Raw genomic sequence first — 23035 nt, 5'->3', positions numbered from 1 at the left:
GATCTGTGCACATGTCAACTTAAGACACAACAAAATTCAACATAGCTTTGTCATTACCGAAGTCACTTCATCAATATAACAAGAACTTTAGCAATAAAACTTCATTGCAAAGTAAAGAACCACCACCCAGATTCTTCAGCTTATTTCCATTTAATTAGTACCATCTTTCACCAAGTCACGTCATAACTTTTTGTAAGATTTTCACGTAATAATAAATTAATAAATTTGAGGTAATAAAATTTGAAAGTTCTCTTACTCTCAACTGAGATATGCTGCATTAAATAACCTAGTCTCTAGCATCTCTCAACTCTAAATATTCTACGTTTTATTAATCTAGCTTGAATAATTATATTTTCAATTTTTATTCATTTCAATTTTGAATATTACAAATGAAGAAATAGCCTGAAATAAGATATACTTTGATGAAAATTGATAACCACGATTCTACAGGCTCGTGAATTTGATCTTCCAATTTTGATGGTCCAAAATTTCGGTTTTACACGTAAAGAACAAACTATTTCCCAAAAAACTTTAGCGAATGGCTTGGTGGTCGAGAGAGCATCACTATAACTTCTATATTTAAAATTGTTTTGGGTTGATTTTACGAATTCCACTTGACATGATATTAAATTCATTTTTCTCTTATTCAAGGAATGTTTTTTAAATCTTTATAGAGTTGTCGCAGCGAAAAACTACAGCTACATTTTTGCACCCTATTGGAATTTATTGGTGGATATTACAAGGTTACTTATTTTGATGCCAATGCTAAATATGAACATTTTGAAGTAATTCAACGCGAAAAATGATTTTTTCTTATTTTTGCTCGAAAGTTGATCGTTTTTAAAATCTGTTCCAATTCAAATAGATACAATTTTAATTAAAAAAAATTGCAAGTAGAATTCACGAAAATTGTTGAAAATTCAATGCGATAAACCAATTCTTTTTGTGTAAAATTCATAAGCGCTACAGACTTTGCAGTCATTATGTGATATTTTTCAGAAGTGTCGAAATAAGTGAAAAAAATCTTCACGATACATAGGGCAGGGGTTGTTCTACTAAAGAAAAAAAATCCTATGATACATATGCATATTATATCCTTCTATCAATGTGAGAAAATTAAGTGCGGCAAATACTAAAATAATTGAACGTTCAAACACTTCAAACTAAGTAGCTGCAAATTCTGAGAAAAATGTAATATTCATCATCAACCTTCCTGAAATCCCAATGAATGGTATCATAAACACGACTTAACCGAACAATTTTGAATATTATGGAACCTCATATTTTAATGTAGGTAACGGACAATCCCTTTCGCCTAATAGCTCATTTACCCTTTCAGGTACAATTCTTTATAATTCTGGCGGTTCTAAAGCATTGAGTTCAATATTCTAAATGAGGGTCTTTTAATTATTCGCCGAATTCTGGAGTTTATTTGAAAGTTACAACTTTCGAGATAAATTTCAGTGCCCAATGAGATTCTTCTGAAATTACGAATATTTTCAAATGAAAAATAAATATCGAATTCAAATCCCGAAAAATAAGGTTATATGTTATCTCACACAAAGATTCAAATTATTTTGTCATCAAAGATATGAAATAGAAAGTTTGAAGGAAATTTAATATTGTAGAGATCAGGCGCAAAATGTTAATGAGAAAGAATCCATAAAAATCTTGCGCACATCACTATAATAATTATGAATAAAAATGTAATCCGGTTTTGCGTTGTAGAAACGGTTGAACCGATTTTATCAAATTTTTTATTAAACCTTCCTCATGCTTCGTGAAAGGTAATAAAGGCAGAAAAATTAGGAAATGTTGCCTTGCAAACTTGGAATATCAAGAAAACCAAACAAAATTTTAATGTCGCGCGCGAGTGTATGCTGTATAAAAAAATGATTGAAACTTGGTGGCTGTTGACAAATTAACTATTGATCTGAATTGATTTTATCGATTAATTGATCTTTGTGAGTCTGTTCATAATTTCTAGGCCGGACAACTTCCGCTTGGCCATTTAGTACAATATAGATAAAATATATAAACATAAAGTAAAACAGATAAATACATACTTCTTATTGGAATGGAATCTTTCACACATCATATCGATATAACCAACTGATACAACACAGTACTTTTCACAACAAATTACACACAAGAGGTACTACCCCGTCTGCTGCTCTTTGACGCACTGAGTTGTCAAAAAGGAACTTCCCCTTTTATAACCTCGATGACTCGGGTAGGGGTCAAATTACTTAAGAGTGGGCAGGGGAGGGGATATATGCTACATTATTGGTCCGGAGTTTATTTTTTGACACGATCCTATGTTGCATTTCGTCCACTGAAAAAAAAAACACTAGTGCGCAACAGGTAAAAAAATTAGTTCCTGAATGATTTTTGAACATATCATTTTTGTCTGTATAGTTGGGCCTCCAGCATTGTTTCCTTCTGTTGTTGGTACACTTAATGTGGAAGTTCAAACACTATAAATCACTAGTTGTAATGTTCACAATGTAAATATTATTGTGGTTGTAAAATCCACCACTAGTATTTCAATGGTCGAGAAAATAAAAACAAGTAAATAAATATTTTCAGTGGAGCAGGTATTTTTCTAGAAACAATTAATGAAAAGGAATGAAATAAGGAACTGTTGCTTGTTAACATTACTCTGCATCTGACAAATAATGTTAAACTTCTAACGTAGAAGTCATTTTCACAAGCGACAACTCTTTTAATTTCTTTTGTTTTAGATAGTACTGTAAGAGAGTTTTAAGAAAAATCAATGATGTATCGAAATGATAAATGCTAATCACTAAACATCAGGGGTTGTAATCACCGTTAAAAGCCTCCTGTATTTTTTACTAAACGTCCGAGTAAATTTTCATGGCTGCAAAAAAGAGATGATTAAATTTATTAAAGAAGAAATAAAATTTTGTAATACATACAGTGTTCTGGAATTATACCTGAACCCATAGTTTCCATAATCTTCCAATAAGAAAATCGTAAACCTGCCATTCGACCTAATCCTGAAATTTTACTGAATAATAAACCGCCAAATTTCATTTAGCTTTATTCGGAACAACAAAAATACAATTTCTAAACCAAATTCAACTACTAATAAATCAAATCTATGGAATATAATTCACAATTATTCAGAACAACCAATATATATCTATGAATAGAATTCGAGCGGTAAAAGTCAATGTTTTCAACACTACCGTTAAGTCTTCTAGTTGAGCAACGCCAAATTGTCCCTTTCAAAAGTTTGCTCAACATGGGAGTGCGCACGTTATATTACCGCAAGTCAAATTTAACATCGAAGGAATGTGGTGCAAAACATATTATCACATTATGGAATGATCACGACTTGGCAGTTCTTCATATGACTGTCCATGACGCCTTTGGATATGAAGCCCCTCCCGCACAATCTGCAAACGTAGGGTCTTTCGCCCGTGTGGGTTCTCTCGTGGATGCGCAAAGGAGAACGCTGAGAGAACCCTTTACCGCAGTAACCACATATGTAAGGTTTTTCCCCGGTGTGAACCCTCTCGTGCTCCTTCAACTGCTCCTTCCTGGAGAAGTTTTTCGAGCATATCTCGCAGCCATAAGGCTTGAAGCCCGTATGGATCCTCCTATGGAACTTCAGCTTCTCTTTGCTAGACAGGCTTTTACCGCAAATATCGCACAGGACCGAAACCTGAGGTCCAGGTAGCTCGTGCTTAGCCCTTTGGTGCCGTTTCAGTCCCGACGCCGATGTATAGTGCTTGTTACAGATCTGACAGTCGTATTTCACCAGGGGCATCCCCGTCATGATTTCCCAGTGCTGGGAACGCCTGTGCGAGGTGAGAAACCAAGAGAACATGAAGTGCTTCCCGCAAATCTCGCACTGGAACGGTTTTTCCCCGGTGTGGAAATACTTGTGTTCGGCGGCGTGCGTGCTCACCGTGAACGCCTTGTTGCAAATCTCGCATTTGTATTTACTCGTACCTTCGTGCGCTCTGATATGCATCTCGGTGTGGTACTTCGATGTGCTCTTGAAACTGCACAGATGACAGGAGTACTTCTTATCCTCGTTGTGTTCTATGGAATGAAACGCGAACATTATGCTGTTCTTGTAGGTGACGTCGCAAATATCACAATGGACTGGGTTGACCGCGTCCCTGATGGCTTCGTCAGTCTTCTTCAATTGATCCTTTTTCGGCGCGCTACCCTTTTTATTCGTTTTCTTCTTTGGCTTTTTCGATTTGCTATTTGGTTTGTACTCACTATCCTCGGAATTGACATCTGACACGTGACTAGCGATGTCCTCGTCGTATTCGACCTTCACATCGACCGGCATTTCCTGTTCGTCGTCCGATTTTATCTCGGCCTTAATAAAGTCCAATATTTGTATATCTTCTGCGTCGTATCTTGTATTATTTAGCGATCTGAAACGGAGCAATGTTAATAAATTACGACCAACCAAGGCATCGATCATACCTAGCTAGTTACGTCCATTCTCATAAAAAACATTCGGTAACACCGTTACACAACACACACTGACATTTTCTCAAAAAATAACATTGATACGATACCTCCAAATGTGGACACATTCAGAAAAAAAAATCACACATACAAATTTGACAAGAGAAAATCCTAAAAATTAAATACAACAAATACCACTCATCAGGAAAAGGGTTGAAACAAAGAACAAATTGCAATATAACATATTTATTTGATTGAATCTATAATATACATTTTTCAATTCCTTTATCGATAGATGTTTTTTTCGTTGTATTGACGATGCAATCATTAAAACTAGCACATTTTTTCATTGATATTGCAGATTGCCGAAAATAACTGTCATTTACAATCTCTCAAATTAGGGTTGATTTTAGTGTGCTAGGTTTAAAGCTGTATCTTCAAAAAGTGAGAGGTTTATTTGATAGAAGTTCCTTAAAGTAAAAGAATTCAATAATTCTTCAATGAAACGGTTCGAATAGCCATTAGAATATTTGAAACCGAAAAGGATTTTGGGATTAGACAGCATTATAGGATTTATACAGGGAGTAGTGATCACTGAGAATTCATCTTGTTATACAGATTGCATTTTAATTTCCTTTTCTTAAATTTTGCCGTTTTTATCTCTGCATTCAGAGTTTTCTGAACTAACCCACAGGTAATAAAAAGCCTATTATAATACTCGGCGGTAATGGGAAAAATGTCAAACGGATTATAAAATTATCAATATTACCTAGAAAAAGATAAAGATGATTTCCGCGAAATAAATCAGAGCAACTAAGTGTAAATTAGTTTGTTTGGTTATGTTATGATGTGGTTATCGTATTGGTATCAATGTCTCCTAATATGCAAAGTCATCGCGCCTCTACTGACAAAAGCTTGATCGCAAAAGTCGCACTGGTATGGCCGTTCCCCAGTATGGTACCTCATATGGGTTTTGAAAGAGCTCCTTTGGGTGAACGATTTGCCACAATCTTGACATTTGTAAGGTCTCTCTCCCGAATGCGTCCTTAGGTGTAAGTTCAACGTTGTTTTCAAGGCAAACTTCTTGTCGCATTGCGGACATTCCACTGGTTTCAGACCCTTATGGATCAACTGATGATCTCTCAGACTCCTCTTCGAATTTACCCTTTTACCGCAATTGTCGCATATGTACTTCTGTCCGCCGTTTTTGTGGATCCTCATGTGATGGTGCTTCAGGTATTTCTCTTGCAGAAACGTCTTGTTACATAATTCGCACTTGTGTTTGGGATTGGTTTCGTAGCCTTCTTCGTGCCTGGCGCGATGACTCTGCAGAGCGGCTTTGTCGTAGCAAGGCCTATTGCAAATGTCGCAAACGTGCAAACTTCGACCATGTTTGGAGCCCACATGATTCTGGTACTCCTGTTTGGTGACGAACCCAGCCCCGCAATACTCGCAAGTAGCCACGTACTCTTTCAGGTGCCGTTTTATGTGGGTGCTGAGCGAGCCTTGAGATTTCAGTATTTTCAAGCAGATCTCGCACTGGAAGGTATTGGTGTTCATGTGGATTCTGTTGTGCACGGTGACCTCGTATTTTCTTTTGAATTTCTTTTGGCATACTGTGCATTCGAACGGGCGCTCTTCGCTGTGTGTCAACAGGTGATTTTTCAGTCGGATCTTTTTGTGAAAGCCCTTGGAACACTGGGGACAGTGAAAGGGAAAGTCGCTTTGACCTTCTTCGATCTTTACTTCGCATTTAATGGATGGTTTTTCGTCCGTCTCCCTGAAAATAAAGCGTTATATTGAGATGGAATAAACGAGCACACTTTTTTGGAAGGGTCCTAGATCTTACCTATAGTCAGAGTTATAATTCACTCCAATTTGGCAGTACTAACACGATATGTTATATTCTTGCCTATTTGTTCTGGTTCTTTCTTGTGGAACATATGGTGTTAGACTGAAGTAATTTGCAATCAACTTTGAATAATAATATGGGAATCTGGGAAACGATATTGAATTTATGATAAGGAAAGATTATTAACTATCTTTCAATTAAACAAAAGAACACTTTCCGCACTTTTTTAAAATGAGTATAGGGTAACAAAAAAGCAATATTTGAAAGCAACATTTATTGGTAGTTCTTCTTCAAATGCTTCGAACAACTGGATGAATAAGTATTCTGATTAGAACAAATGGAACCTCCAAATAAATTATCAGACCAAAATTCTCAGTTAACCAAGCTGAAAGCACTGAGAACTCGCTAAGAAAACAAAGAAGTTTGGAGCTATAATTCTCAATCTGGAAGCTTTTATAATTAGCGAAATTAAACCCAACGCGTTTTTCACACACCCATTTACCAATAGATTTTGGGTGAAGTAAAGAATATTATAAATGAAACATATTTTATGAAAAACGTGCCCCTACGCGCTGCACTTTTAACGTGTGTGTTGCTAAGCCCCTTTTGAAATAGAATTCATCTACCAATGTTCTTAAACGATTTCCATAGTGGTTCCGTAGAATAAAATTCCTTATATCATTTTCCGCATCTGTGTATCCATTCAAGTGACATGAAGGTTCAGAAGCAAAGTACTTTTGTTCTTCCACAAAGTGCATATAACCCTGGCCGTTTTCAGAGATTTCCTTCAATTTCAGTTTATTTTTTTATTTTATTTATCATTTTCTCTTCTGTATCTGATGGAAATCGTTTAATAAAAACTGTAAGCAATGCACTATGTATATCAATTTTGTTTCGTTTCCGTATGTTCCCACTTTGTTTTGATGTGCCCATTCTCCTAAGTTGTTGGGTCTATCTTCTATAAGTTTCATAATAGTTTTTTTCGATGTATTACCGAGAACGTGACCATTTTCAATGTCTTTTAATATGCAAGGTCAAGGCGCTTTTACTGACAAAAGTCTGATCACAAAATTCGCATTGGTATGGCCTTTCCCCGGTGTGATACCTCAAATGAGTCTTGAAGGAACTTCGCTGGGTGAACGCTTTGCCACAATCTTGACATTTATAAGGTCTTTCTCCCGAATGCGTCCTTAGGTGCATGTTTAAAGTTGTTTTCAAGGCGAAACTTTTGTCGCATTCTGGACATTGCAGTGGTTTCAAACCTTTATGGATCAACTGATGATCTCTTAGGCTCGTCATGGAACTAAGTCTCTTTCCACAACTATCGCATATGTACTTCTGACCGCCGTCACTGTGAATCCTCAAATGGTGGTGTTTGAGGGATTTTTCCTGCAAAAACGACTTGTCGCACAACTTGCACTTATGTTTCGGATTGGTTTCGTAGCCTTCTTCGTGTCTCGCTCGATGACTCTGCAAAGCGGCTTTGTCGTAGCAAGACCTATTGCAAATATCACAAACGTATAAACTTTGACCGTGTTTGGAACCCATATGATATTGGTACTCCTGTTTTGTGACAAACCCAGCACTGCAATACTCACAAGTTGCCACGTATTCCTTCAGGTGTCGCCTTACATGGGTTGTGAGAGAACCTTGCGATTTCAGTATCTTCAGGCAGATCTCGCATTCGAAAGTGTTGGTCTTCGTGTGAATTCGGTTGTGAACGATGAGCTGGTATTTATTTTTGAATTTTTTTTGGCATACTGAACATTCGAATGGACGCTCTTGACTGTGGGTCAACATGTGACTCTTCAACCGGATCTTTTTGTGGAAACCCTTGAAACACTGCGAACAGCGAAAGGGAAACTCACTTTGATCTTCTTCGATCTTTACTTCGCATTCAATGATTGGTTTCTCGTCCTTTTCCCTGGAAATAAAGTGTTATATTGAGTTGGAATAAATGAGTCGACATTTATGGAAGTACCCAACGTCTTACCTATGTTCCAAAGTGTTCTAGCCCAATTGGCAGTACCAAAATGATATTTCATATTCTTGTCCATTTGTTCTGGTTCTTTCTTGGGAAACATTTGTGACATTAGACTGCAGTAATTTGCAATCAACTTGGAGATAAGTTTAAGAAAAATTTGAGAAAACGATATAAAATTTTTGACGAAGAAAGAATATCAAATATCTTTCATAATCTAAAACAAAAGAACACTTTTCGCACTTTTTCAAGATGAATATAGGGTAACAAAAAAGCAATATTGGGAAGCAACATTTATTGGCAATTCCTTCTTCATATATTTCAAACAACTGGATAGATAAGTCTTCTGTTTAGAGAATATGAAACCTCCGAAGGCATCATCAGACCAAGATTCTCAGTTAACAAGTTTAAACCACTGAAAAGTAGCTAAGAAAACTTACAAAGAGAGAAGACTGCTCTTAGCCATAATCAAGAGAATTAGGCCCAACAATAATTTTCAGACACGTTTATTACACACTAATTTCGCCATCAGGATTCAGGTGGAAGTAAAAAATGTATAAACTATAAATGAAACATATTTTATGCAAAATAACAATTCTGAATATATAACTCAACTTTCAACTATGCGCCTCTTTACATAGAATTCATTTCTTAATGTTCTCAAACGATTTCCATAGTGGTTCCGCAGAATAGAATTTTTTTTTTCAGCACCTGTGGATTCATTCAAGTGACGAAGCACAGGCTTTTCCACGCTTTTCTAGTACATGCAGGTACAGAAACAAAATTGCTTGTTCTTCAACTTAGTGCACATAACCCTGGCCGTTATATTCCGTTTCAGTTGTCTTATCGATGTATCAGATGGAACTCGTTTAAGAAAAACTATTGCAATGCAGTATATCAATATTTTTCTGTTTCAATACGCTCGTACTTTGTCTGTTATTGAGTCTTGAATGTCTACCCGTTATCTCCCATAGGTTGAATGAGACCATTTTCAATGTCTTTTAATATGCAAGGTCAAGGCGCTTTTACTGACAAAAGTCTGATCACAAAATTCGCACTGGTATGGCCTTTCCCCGGTGTGGTACCTCAAATGAGTCTTAAATGAACTTCGCTGGGTGAACGATTTGCCACAATCTTGACATTTATAAGGTCTTTCTCCCGAATGCGTCCTCAGGTGAAGGTTCAACGTTGTTTTCAATGCGAAACTCTTGTCGCATTCTGGACATTGCAATGGTTTCAAACCTTTATGGATCAACTGATGATCTCTTAGGCTCGTCATGGAACTGAGCCTTTTTCCACAATTATCGCATATGTACTTCTGACCGCCGTTGCTGTGGATCCTCAAGTGGTGATGTTTGAGGGATTTCTCCTGCAAAAACGACTTGTCGCACAACTTGCACTTGTGTTTCGGATTGGTCTCGTAGCCTTCTTCGTGTCTCGCACGATGACTCTGCAAAGCGGCTTTGTCGTAGCAAGACCTATTGCAAATATCGCAAACGTGCGAACTTTGACCATGTTTGGATCCTACGTGGTTCTGGTACTGCTGTTTGGTAACAAACCCAGCCCCGCAGTACTCGCAAGTTGCCACGTACTCCTTCAGATGTCGCCTCACATGAGTGGTGAGCGAACCCTGCGATTTCAGTATTTTCAGGCAGATTTCACATTCGAAAGTGTTGGTCTTCGTATGAATTCTGTTGTGCACTATGACCTCGTATTTTCTTTTGAATTTCTTTTGGCATACGGCACATTCGAATGGTCGCTCTTGGCTGTGGGTTAACATATGACTTTTTAAACGTATCTTTTTGTGAAAACCCTTGGAGCACTGGGTACAGTGGAACGGAAACTCACTGTGGCCTTCTTCGATCTTTACTTCGCATTCAACGGTCGGAATGTCATCGTTGTCCCTGAAAATAAAGTTTTATATTGAAGTGGCATTGATGCGTTAACTCGTTTTAAAGGATTCAAGGCCTTACCTATTTTCAAAGCTGTTTTCACCCCAGTTTGGTAGTACTAACACAATATGTAATATTCCCATTGATGTGTTCTGGCTTTTCGTGTTAGATTGAAGGAATTTGTGAGTCGGAAATGATTACTAGTGTAAGGTTGAACAAAAAAAAAAAAAGATACTGCTAAACAAGATTTATTAACAACTTCTTCAATGAGTTCACACAACTTGATTTACTTAATTCAAGTTGTAATGGAAATCTCCAGAAGAGAAAAAGACCAAAATACTCAGTCGATCTATTGGGCGCACAGGCCATTCCTTACAATATTTTAAACATTCAATGCACGATTTTTCAAAAATGTCTCTATTTCAATCTTTCAATATTGGATATGAACTCCAGGTCTACTCCACCGACATCGTGCGTTTTATAGTGAGCCATCAAGTGACTTTTAGTGGTGAAATTCTTGCCGCATTCGCACTTGTAAGGTTTTTGTCCAGTATGAGTTCTTATGTGCACAGTGAGGGAGGTCTTCTGGGTGAAGCTTTTCCCGCAAGTCTGACAAATGTAAGGTTTATTTGTGCTGTGTATTCTCTGATGAACCTTCAAGTACTCGCTGGAAGCGAACGCCGAATTGCATATGTTACAGATGTAATCCTTCAGCCCCGTATGCATTTTCGTGTGGGTCTCTAGAATCTTCTTACTACTAACCGATTTTCCGCAAATGTTACAAATATATTTCCTCAATCTGCTGTGTATCTTTATGTGGGACTTCAAATTTCTCGACGTTAAGTAACCGTTGCCGCAGATTTCACAGACGTGTTGACGGTCTTTGCCGTAATTCTCATCGTGGGTAGCCTTGTGCTCTTTCAAACCGGAGGAAGTGGATAACGATTGTCCGCAAGTATCGCAAATGTATTTCTCCCCATCGTGATGTATCCTTCTATGATTATCATACAGATTTTTCCTGACGAATCCGATGCCGCAATCCTTGCAGTAAGCTACATATTCCCCCAAATGTTTACGTCTATGCGTAATAAGATGGGACTTATGTATGAACATACTGGAGCAAATGTCACATTGAAACCCAGGTTTCTTATGCACCTTCTCGTGTGCTGTCAAATCGCAGTTATGTCTGAATTTCTTCCCGCAGACGCTGCACACAAACGATTTTATCCCCGTGTGAGTCCCTAAATGTTTCTTCAGTATTTTCTTCGTGGTATAACATCTATTGCAGATTTCGCATTTGAAATTCGCCTCCTTTTTATCGGGATAATTCTGCACGTTTTCAATTGGCACCTCGACAGGTTGCTGATGGAAGGCCGCGTTGGTATTGATCAAACTTTCCAGCTGTTCGCTAGCAGCGATATTCTGTAGAATGGCCGTACATTCTTCTTCCGTCGTCAGCATTCGCAACAGTTCCGTATCGGTGGGACTGAAATTATCCACGGATGTTTGAAGAAGGTCTTGGTTTAAGTGATCCTGTTTCAACTCGGGTATATAGCAAAACTCGTCCTGTAGGTTGTAAGGGTAAGAGTCTTCTCGATAGAAGAATCTAGAACGAAATTGACCGTTAGATGTGGTGCAATGCCTATGTGCTATCATTTGGTACTTACTCTTGGAATTAAATCACAGCAGAGCTCATTAATCGTGATTCTTTGTAGCATTTAACCCATCAAATCCAACCAAAGAGCGTTCAAAATACCGATTTCCAAGTTGAGTTTCTTCTCGAGGAATTGAGGTGAAATCAAAAATATAAAAACAATAAATGAAACATATATTATGAAAAATAACAAATTTACTCTTGTGAATCTACATTAAACTCAACTTTCATATTATGCGTTGCTAGATGTCTCTTGAAATAGTACTCATCTGCGAAGGTCCTCGAACAAAATTCGCATTTGTGTCTGATTCCCATATGCCTGTTCCTATAGTGGTTCCTATACTCCCTCACAGTATAAAACCCCTTGTTACACTCCTCGCACCTGTGCCTGAACTGATCCAAGTGACGAAGCATGTGTTCCTTGACGTTTTTCTCGTACATGAAGGTGCGGAAACAAAAATTGCAAATAGCCCTGTCTGTATGTTCCACGACGTAGTGCATATAAAACTCGCTGTTTTTAGAGAAGGTCTCAGTGCAGACGTCGCAGTTATTTATGTAGCATTTCCCCTTCTCGATGTGTCTGAAGAATGCGAACTTATTTATGAACAATTGTTCGCATCGCAAACACTTGTAGTGCGGTATATCGATTTCTTCGTTTGGCTGTATGTATAAGTAGTTCGTTGAAGTGAAATCTGGTAACTCATGCCGACGTTTCAACACGTTGGTACGAGGCTTTGGCGCCGCGACTTTTCTCGCCCGTTGTTGGGTCCTGAACGTTCCGGAGGGTTCGTCGTCTTGCAGCATATACCCATGTTCCATCCTGACGATTCTCACAGTTTCCGATAAGTCTGTTCTTTCCTGTTCGCACTGCTGTTGCTCTATCACAATTTCATTGACGCACTGTGTGTCGTCCAGAACGTAGAGTAGCTCGTTGGATTCGACGATGTTCTGATTGGGAATCTTCACCAATTGACCGTTGTAATCCAGTACAATCTCTTCCTCTTCCTCCTGCTGAACGTGGTACTTCTCCGAGTGCTCGTAAAGGCTGGACAGAGTTTTGAAGCTGTCGGTGCATTTGCAGCACATGAACTTCTTGCCGCATGGGCTCATATGATGGGAGAAAAACGCTGCTTTTGTTTCGAATAATCCGTTACAAACTTCGCATTTGTAATTCGAGTCTGGGTCGTCGTAGAGCTCATATCTGGAAATGAATGAAGTTAAAAAACGAGAAACTGTCGTTTGGGACAGAAAATAAGGAGTAGAACAGAAGCAAACTTAAAATTAATTTTGATCTGTTGCCTAATCGACTTGTTATTTCATAACACTTGCCTCGATGTTAGTTCCTTCCTTTGAAATGCTTCTGGCGGGCAAAAAATGAGATAAGAGGAGCGGCCGATAAAATGTTCTGTTAACATTTGGAAAAATCGATGAAATTTTGAAACATTTTCATATTCTATTCTATCAAAGTTTCAGGGAAAATGGCGAAATGTGTAGCACCTGAAAACTGGTCAAATTGTAAACAGATTTGGGAAAAATTTATGCAATTGAAATTCCAGTATATCAAAGAGGCATTTCATCATGCAAGAAATACTTACTATTGATAAATTTCTAGAAAAAAATTTCTTTGGTCCCAAGGCAGCCCAAATAAATCAAATTTCGTAGGCCAATTGTTCTCGCCATTTTAATTCAATGGACACTCAATTGCTCAATTGCTTTTTTGAATATAGGCAGGAATTTCAGAACAATTTGGATAAACGACCTTTAAGACTGCCTACTAGATTTTATCTAAACATTGAGGAGCATGACCCTTTTTCTACTTTTATTTCTCGAAATTATCACTGTCCCCTAAATTTTCCACCAACTGAAAGCTGTAAAATTTAGTTCAGCTGAAAATATAAATAAGAAGAATATGAAAATAATAAAAAACAAGAGGCAGTATATTCCTTTATATTCTCGAAGCAATACCTCATTATCGACAGCATTCAATATCCTAAATTCCTGGAAAAACACTCCGCAGAATACTTTGAGCAAGTGCAGCATGAAGTTATGAATTTGGAACCTAAAAATTTCCCCTCAATTTACAAATATCCGTAACATTTTCGCTCAGCTCTTCAACGCCCGATTTCATTTAATTCTAGATGAAAACCACAGCTTAAAAACATGTTTTATTCCGTACTGTTTTAAAAAACTATCTACTTTCACTTTAAGATACATAGGTAATATTAAGGGGAGATTCCGTGAGTCCTGAGATGCTTTTTCATCAACGTTCTCGTGACGAAACCCTTCTGGCAGACGTCGCATATATAAGGTCTTTCTCCTGAGTGGTACCTCATATGAACAGTGAGGGTGCTCTTTTGTGTGAAGCTCTTGTAGCACAGCTCGCAAGTGTAAGGCTTGTCCTTGGAGTGAACCCTCTCGTGCACTGCCAGGAATTTCCTGGCAGAAAAGTTCCTTCCGCATTCCAGACACTGGTAAGGTCTGACGCCACTGTGGGATTTCATGTGTTGCTCTAGGCTCAGTGAAGATGGAAGATCTTGTGAACAGACACCGCAAGTGTATCTTTTGTCTCTGTGCCTGATGCTTCTGTGCTTCCCCAGACCCTTCCTGGTGGTGAAACGTCTTGCGCAAAACTCGCAACCGTAACCTTCACCTGGACCGACCACGTCCTTCAAATGCTTTCCGTTTTGTTCCGGCGTGGATTTCGTTTGAGGTGGATTGGCGTTCGTGGAAACCTCGTGGCAAGATTTGAAATGGTACAAGAACTCACAGTTATAGGAGAACCGTTCTTCGCATTCCGGGCATTTCAGTTTGATCAGGCAGTCATCTTCTTGTTCAGTCTTCGACTCGTATTCGATCTCTTCCTCGGAGTCTAATATCTCTTCGATATCGTCGGGATCGTCGGTGTTTTCGATAAAATGATTTCTTCTGGATCTGAAACAATATTATCTACTGAAGTTCTGGATTGTACGGTTTCACACACACCTACTTGACTACCAAGACAATCATGCTGAGCTCAAGAAAGTAGAAGCGTTCTAAGAGACACAATATCCTGTAAACTGGGGACACTAAAAATATGTTTCTCATAGCGACCGATACCTAAAAAATACTAAAAGCATTATGTTAATTATCTTCACTATTATCCCTTGGAAATTTAGGAATTACACCACTTCGTCAGATTTCAAACTGACTGCACTCAAGATCACAATCACGAAGATTTTGATTGGTACTTTTTCCATTATAACTCACCAAATTAACACAATTCACATATAATAAAAAATAATCTATAAACCTCTTATCATAGTGCATATGATATTGGCTGATATAGTTCTTGTTTGTTCCGAATTATTGCTATAAGCAGAACTATGTGATTTCTTTTTTTTTTGTCCTGAACTGATAGTAGATTTTGTTCTTTTAATACTCTTTCCTTTCAAAATATACGTTCAGTTTTATTTGTTGCTGCTAATGTAATATAGAGAACGATTTTCCTTTTCGAAGTTTAAAAATCTTGTCTGGATTGAATCAGATGTGATAGGAAAAAAATAAGTCTAGTTAAAACGTGAAAAATTTATTCAGTCTTCGATTGTGTATACATATTCCCATACAAAAATACAGTACTCAGTTTTCATGTAAAAAGTATAATTCATCGCCTATTCTAGTCAGTCTTTCCGATTACATTATTTCAGTCTGTGCATATAAGTATACAAACATCAATTACTTCATAAGTTTCCACTATGCCGCATATCTGGCATGTAAAATTCGATCCATAACCTCATTAGGTGTTCGGTAGCTTGTATCCCTCGTCGTCGTATACTGAAGAGCTGTATACGAACAGTATCTACCATATTTGAACAGAAAATCAGGTTTTGGTTTCAAACCTGGGTCATCTTTATTCAATACGCAAATGTTGTGGATCATCACACATACTCCGACAAATTGCTTCAGCATTTGCTTATTATCGATAGATATGACATGCAATAAACTCCTCATGCGACCCTTGAGGAGAGCTATGCATTTCTTCACCTGCTTCAGAGCTTTCTTCGCTATTTCATTGAACGCCACATGTTGCATTGTGAACATACCACTATCTGGGAATGGAGTCTGCACTCTATCTTTCGTTCCCACATAAGATGTTCCTATAAGTGAGGAAGGATCTGGGCACAAAGTATCGTCATCCACAATTGTTCTCAGTGGTGGAAAATCATCATCGGGGAGATTCAAATACCCGCATTCCCAATGAGTTATAACGCCTCTGTGGTCACACACCAACTGAAAACGATCGACTATGTATACTTGCACAAAATACTAGTACCAGCGGTTCAAGTAGAAGCAAAAATAAGCATAACAAAGAAGTTCGGAATTCATCTCAATCAAAACGTTTAAAAACTGTTTGTGAACTATAAACAGAACTATATTTTCTCTTCGAGAAGAAAAACCAAAGGTTGACTTGACTTATTCGACATTGATAAACATTTTCTCAAGTCTCGAATGAAACAAGCAACATTTTGTAAGTAATGAATGAGATTAAACTAACTGAATCACTTTTAGACTCAAATATTGAAAGTACATCTTGAAAAAAAATTCAAATGCTAAATTCTATCATAAACAAGCTTTGAGAAAACAATGATTATCTCCAGGTTAGAGCCTAACACAATGAAATCTTATGAATTTAAGATTTTCACTTCCTTATTCACAAATTAGTGCCAAGTTGTCCATTTCTTCTGATTCTACTGATTCATTAGCACTTCCTTTGAACCGAATCATAGATTAATTATATCTTTAATTTCTACTTGAGTCTAAAAGTATTCCATCATAATCAAATATCAATTACAGCTGATGATAGGTACTACCAACACCTAAACCGAAAAATTACCTGCACTTCAAGGAGACCGCATTTTTTTGAATGTGGAAATTGGACATGGAGCGAAGTGTAGCCAATTGCTCCCAAGACCTGAGTACAACCACACAGCCTAGCGAAGTTAGCCTTAACCGCTCTTGCATAATCTCCTGTTGGCCACTGAATAAATTTCTTGGCATGAGAATAGAGTGCTGGGATAACCTTAGTGAAAGATTTCAGCGAATCTTTTTCAGTTATGCCATAAAAGTTGCAAATGTAACTGAAAAAAAAAATTTTCGAATAAAGAGGGCTGGCCTGGATACCTCAGGAAATTTACTCGAAAATAAAAATCTGTATGTGAAGCAACAGAAACTATTCAATTAATTTTTTATTACCAAATCAATTTAGGGATAATTACCTTTGTGGGTCGGGAGAGAATATTTTCCAGAGAGTGACCATGAATTCAACATACGGAGGAATATTTGGAGTGGCAGCCTTGCACAAATCCTGATATACCAAATCGAAGAGGGTGTTGGCCGTTTCTTTGCTTATTCCGTAACTAAAATAAAATTTTATGAGTGACATGAACTGAAATGAATCGAGCAGGTTGGTCAATAGTTTCATGCAGATGGGGTTCTAGAAATGACACTCTAATTTTTGGAAAAAGTTACTTTATTTTTGAGATTTGCTCGCTTTGTTTTAACTTTTCTTTCTATCCAAAAGATTTTGTGGTTACAATCGTTTTCGAAGAAAATATTCCAAATTGTTTTATATGAAAAATTAGGTTTTTTTTATTGAAAGTAGTAAAGTATAGAGCTTCGATTTTAAGAATTCACCAACTGGGGTCATTTCCATTATCTATTCAAAGAATATAGAAGAGACTTATTGGTCAACCTGATACTGGAGTGTTCTGCACTTTGTTGATACACATAGTTGTGAATATTACTGGATGGGTTGTAGGTATTTTCCCTCTATTTTCCAAACCCCTTCGGTGTTTTTCAAATGTTTATTTTTTCCTTGATCTCGTTCAGCTCAAAGCGTCTTTCACTACTTATTTCTATCGAAATAAACACATTTGGACCAGGAACGGTTCTGCCTCTGGCTTGAGGACCACCCATCCAACTTCTTTTTACTCAATGTTTCACCACTCAGGATAGGGTAAAGAACAAGACATTTGTAAAATCAATATATTAACAAATTCGAATAACAGACGTAAGTTTTTTACAGTACAAAGTGACAAAACCTATTGCTGACCCCTCAACGTGGTTCTTCTCCCTTTAGGTCTTTTTCTGGGTCAGTCATTGGACAAAATATCAAAATTCAGAATTTTATGCATGAATATTCCCTGCTCAAGTCAAAACACATCCGTTCTATACACAAGTGGCCAGAATGAAAGTTCTTGTAAATCGAACCGACCCAAAATGACATACTCTGGTTAATGCCAAAAACTAGAATCTCACTATACAATCCAAATTTCAATCCCACATCAAGCGGGGTTTATAGGTACACCAGATCGATATTTTAATGTACCATTAATATTGACGACCCTGCTACTGGGTGTCACAGCAATGAATTTAACAATTTCGCCAAAGATTCATTTTCATTGAACACTTCTTTCCAACCACCTTGTATTCAAATATCGGAATAGTTTGGTTAGTCAGCCAAAGGCGCTTTTATCGTTTCCTGCTCCAATGATTGAAGCAGCTCTTATGATATTCGACTGGGGAATCTTCAAGATATCCTAGATCCACAGTTCATCTCCCAAATCTCCTCAATTGATCACGTTGTGCAATTTCGAGTGCGAGTTCAGCAGAGATTTGGTAGCGAAGGACTTGGAGCATATGAGACACTGGTAAGGCCTAGCAGTTTCATGGACGCACTTCATATGTCTCAAAAGTGGCGCCCTCTGGGTGAAGGCCTTCCCGCACCTGGAGCATATGTGCGGCTTCTCCTTAGTATGCGTCACGAGGTGATCTTGGAGGTGGTGATTTCTGCCGAACCTCTTTCCGCATACGGAACATTCGAAAGGTTTATCTTTGGTGTGAGTTCTCAGGTGATTCCTGAAGGAATTCGGTGTTGCGAGGCTCTTTCCGCACATATCGCAGACGTAAAAATGCCTCATACCGTAGTGGATGTTCTTCGTGTGCAACGTCAGCGTTTTTTTGCACGAAAAAAATTTCTCGCAGAAAACGCAGGGGTATTTAGGCTTTACGTATGTCTCGTCGTGTTTTATGTGGATATGTTCTTGGAGAGCTTGACTTTTGTTGAAGGCCTTTCCGCATTTATCGCATTTGTGAATGAACCCTTCGTGCTTTATCCTGATGTGCCTACTAAGATCACCTTCGTACGTATAGCCTTTTCCACAGTGGTCGCATTTTAGTTTGTGCGCCTCTTTAGAGTGTGTATCGGTCAAATGAGCCTTTAGGTCGAAATCTGATCCAAAAACATCGGCGCAGAGGCTGCACCTGTACTCGTTCTTCTCGACGTCGTTATGAAAATGGATTTTCAGCAGGTGATTGAACGTGAATCGCCTATTGCAAATTTTGCAAGGGATGTTGCGTGGGTCGTCCTTTTTGTAACATTTTTTCCGCTTATATTTGGAAGACACTTTGATTTCGAAATTTCCATTACATTTTCTGGTATCCTTGGATTTTTTTTCCTCTGTTCGTCCCTCTTCGTCATCAGTTTCAACGATATTTTCTTTGTTTTTGTTCTCCCTTCTGAGCCAAGATTTGTCTTTTCTCCTAGATTCTATCGTTTTCCTAAAAATACGATAAATTAGGACCGACAATCTGTGGGACTCTAGGAGCTTAACATGCTCGAAGAAGAATAGGAAGGAATTTTCCGATACGGGATAAGATGCACCTCGATATATTTTGGAAAAGGAAATTTCCGAGATCCATCATAAACAGGGCTATAATTCTCCATACTCTATCTAAAATACCCACAATGAAGAAGCCTTTACTTACCAAAAACCAAGCTCCTGCGACAAACTTCATTCAGAATATTCAGTAGAATACCTTTGGTATAATTTATTTCTTATTTTGCTTATTGGTGATCAAAGGTACCTACTAAATGAACTTTTTTTTAACTGATCAACCTGTTTTTGTATTTACTAATGAGTTATATTTTTCTGATAGCCAGTAACGGGGAGAAAAAAATATTCAGATCAATATTTTATTTACAACTACTATAAACACTCAATTATGTGCACTTCCGAATATTCTAGTTCATAGGCGTCAAAGTCACTTTTTTCGGTAATGTAAGTTCACACACGCACCGTGGATTGCTCTAGTGAAAGAAGCACCTTTATGAGTGTTATTCCACATTATCCAACACTAAACTTGTGTCCTATTACGACTCTTGTTATGACGTTCATTGATGAAATAACCAAACACTTTTAATTTAACAAGTTCTATCTCCGACACATAGTCAATCAACTTTTCTGTGTTTCAAGCACATCTTTGAACAATATTGTATTTGGATAAAATGAAAAACAGTAGTAATGGACCAGATCTAGTCCAAGATACGACAGATGCCAAGCAATGGTAAACCATTTACGTTTGGTGAGTATTTCAATAAGGACCCTTTTTATATCAAACTGAAATAAAATACAGGCTTCTCCAGAATTCAGTTCAGAAACTGCAGAAAGTTGATTGACAATGCTGACACACAAAAACCTACATTTCCTCATCACGTTAACGAGGAACCTAGCGGTTTTCCGTGGACTTTCGAATGGGTCTTCAACAGAGATTTAGTGGCGAAGGCTTTTGGACACATGGGACACTGAAACGGTCTCTCACTTCCATGCACCGATTTGATATGCGTTATCAGCGGCGTCCTCTGAGTGAAGCCCTTTCCACATTTCGTACAGACGTGCGGTCTCTGCTTGGTATGGATCCTCAGGTGATCCTGTCGCGTACTGCTCTTGGCGAACCTCTTCCCGCATATTTCGCACTCGAAAGGCTTCTCGTCCGAGTGCGTTCGCATGTGTAGCCTTAGCGAATACTGCGTGGACAAACTCTTCCCGCATATCTCGCAGATGTGTCTGATGCCGTTGTGGAAGCTTTCTACGTGAACAGTGAGGCTCCTCTTGCACGAAAAAACCTTGTCGCACTGCGAGCATGGTACGGTTGGGGGGACGTAGCTATCGTCATGTTGTAACATGTGCTTTTTTAGATACATGTCGCTGTAAAACTCCTTGAAGCATATTTCGCATTTGTAAACGACGCCCAAGTGCTTGGTGCCGACGTGCTGGTTCAGTTCCTTCTCCGATCTGTACGATTTGTCGCAGCAGGCGCACTGATGCCTGAAATTCCCCCTGATATGATTGTAATTCATGTGATTCTCCAAGTATTTATCAGTCTTAAACGATCTTTCGCAAAGCGTGCATTTGTATTCTTTGGTCTCTTGATGGGTCTGCGTGTGAACCTTAAGTTGGTATTTGCAGGCGAACTTTTTGTCGCACTCTGTACAGGTAAATTTCTTTGGGCCTTCGTGCTCTTTCAAGTGCTTCTCTCTAGTGTTCGGAGAAGAGAGGTCTTCACCGCAACAGAAGGGATTGTCCGAGTCCTCGTCAACGAAAACTTGACATATCGGTTCCAGGGATCTGGAAATATCAAATGCTAGAACCAAATCAGTTTGAGTTTACTATATACTAGACCATAATTGAAAAGCTACCTTTAAACTGCTCAAAAGAGCACGAGTTGGTCTAACTGTGAACAAAAATCATTAGTTTATCGGCAAGTTTGTTTTTTATGGCCTTCAAAGCAATTTTTTTAATCGAACCACGTCAAAGTGTGGTGGGAGTTTGGTTTAACGTTTTCAAGTATCGAAAAATTAGAATCTATTGCAGCATAGTTTCATCGGTGCCAATTTTCCCAAAGGCAAAAAGAAGAGGTTAAACGCAGAAGTGAGCGATTAATGTAATAAGAATTTTTCGGTAATTTAGGTTTGAAATAGGATTTTGCTCATCATTTGTAATTACTATTGATTAATTAAAAGGTTTACTTATGCCTAATTCCCGATGCGCCTCTATCCTTCAACTTAATTGGCACAACGCATTATCGTTCCTTTAGAGTTAGGTACGCTTAATACCACCGGATCCAGACGTAGGCACCATACAATAGAAAGGCTGTGTTATGTGTAGGTCTGGATGCCGTTCTCATGGCGTAGTACAGGTTTTCAGGCTACCGAAAAAGATGTTTTCAAAGGGTTGACAAATCATCAGCGAAGTTGATGTGTACGTCTGGATACGGCATCAGAAAAACGTCAACTTTTTAAATTTGCCCACTCGGAAAAAAGGGAATCTTTGTCTTAAATTAAACTTACCTTCAGATGCCTTGGGCTTCACGTTTTAATCCAGAATACTTCTGTACATTTATCCCTGGACAAGTTAAACTATCTCTATTTATCCCCTCAATGACTAGCGTAATAGAATAAGATTCATAGTTAATAAAACAATTTAAAAAAGCGCCCCCTCTAAACTAATGGTGACTAATAGTTTTTCGGAAATGACGCATCTAATTTTCTTCAAATTTTGGAAAGTGTGACTGAAGTTCAATAACAAATTTCAATTTCAATTACGATACCGAGGTTACGAATGTTTGGACACTTATTCATTTTTCGCTTAATATGAAATCTTTCAAGCGGAACTGTCAGCAATCTTACTATTACGAATCCTATTATATCCAGTTGTCCTCAAAGCAGGTACTGTCATTAAAAGAATCTAAACAAATCCCCCCCTACCCACTAAACATAATACGCCAGTTTTAGTATCCCTTCCCTTTAAGAGCTTATAAATCTGATAATTTCGGTTTTCAACAGAATTTAGATATTGAATTAAGTGGCTGTTACTTGAACGAAACCCCATAATATTATTAGAAAGTTAATCTCTCGATTTTCTCTAGGGCCAATCATTCAACTACTGCACGTGTTTCGCTACTACAATGGCATTTTCAGGTGGATGAACGTAGACTTTACCTTCAACCACCCGAAAATGCAGCGAAACAGTAAAAATTTTGAAATTTAGCAACTTCGGGGTCCTCATTTTAAATTTCCAGCTCTGAAATCCTAATAAAAAGCTCGATGCATCTACTGGCGATAGAATCTTTTGGTTCAGAAAAAATCAAGAAGGCAACTCTTCAATGATGAGGAAATCAATAATAGTTTGTGAAATAAATCATAATAATAGTTCCAGAGTTGCTGATCTTGATTTTTCTGGACTTTATGCTTCATGCTTCAAAATAAAACTCTTTATAGTGGTTCATATTTATTGGAAAGTTACAACAATCAATAAACCTTCAATAGTCTCGGTCTCCTCTCTCAGCAGTCTTCCTTCTTCACTCCACAGCATCCAAGAATC

The 23035-nt window shown here is 38.0% G+C and overlaps 1 protein-coding gene across 15 annotated transcripts in view; it reads right to left on the bottom strand.

The window, feature by feature from the left end:
- Positions 1-23035, bottom strand: part of LOC123322962 (zinc finger protein OZF-like) — a 38324-nt gene that overhangs the window by 11337 nt on the left and 3952 nt on the right. The window contains exons 4-6 of one of the 15 annotated variants that reach the window (XM_044911078.1): positions 17090-17230; positions 16708-16951; positions 15387-16103 (exon numbers count right to left, since the gene is read on the bottom strand). The exons of 4 other annotated variants lie outside the window; for them this stretch is intronic. In XM_044911078.1, the coding sequence (XP_044767013.1) occupies positions 15567-16103; positions 16708-16951; positions 17090-17230 (922 nt within the window). In that variant the 3' untranslated portion in view covers positions 15387-15566. Of the gene's footprint in view, positions 1-2066; positions 2210-3051; positions 4422-4688; positions 6239-6571; positions 8235-9232; positions 10196-10415; positions 11790-11994; positions 13039-13989; positions 14769-15386; positions 16104-16707; positions 16952-17089; positions 17231-18208; positions 19434-19834; positions 21281-23035 lie in introns of those variants that run through there. 10 more of the 15 variants (XM_044911084.1, XM_044911074.1, XM_044911080.1 and 7 more) reach the window with 10 other exon arrangements.

Source organism: Coccinella septempunctata, chromosome 1 (assembly GCF_907165205.1).
Source record: "Coccinella septempunctata chromosome 1, icCocSept1.1, whole genome shotgun sequence".
Classification (NCBI taxonomy): domain Eukaryota; kingdom Metazoa; phylum Arthropoda; class Insecta; order Coleoptera; family Coccinellidae; genus Coccinella; species Coccinella septempunctata.
This window is presented reverse-complemented; position numbering and strand designations above follow the sequence as displayed.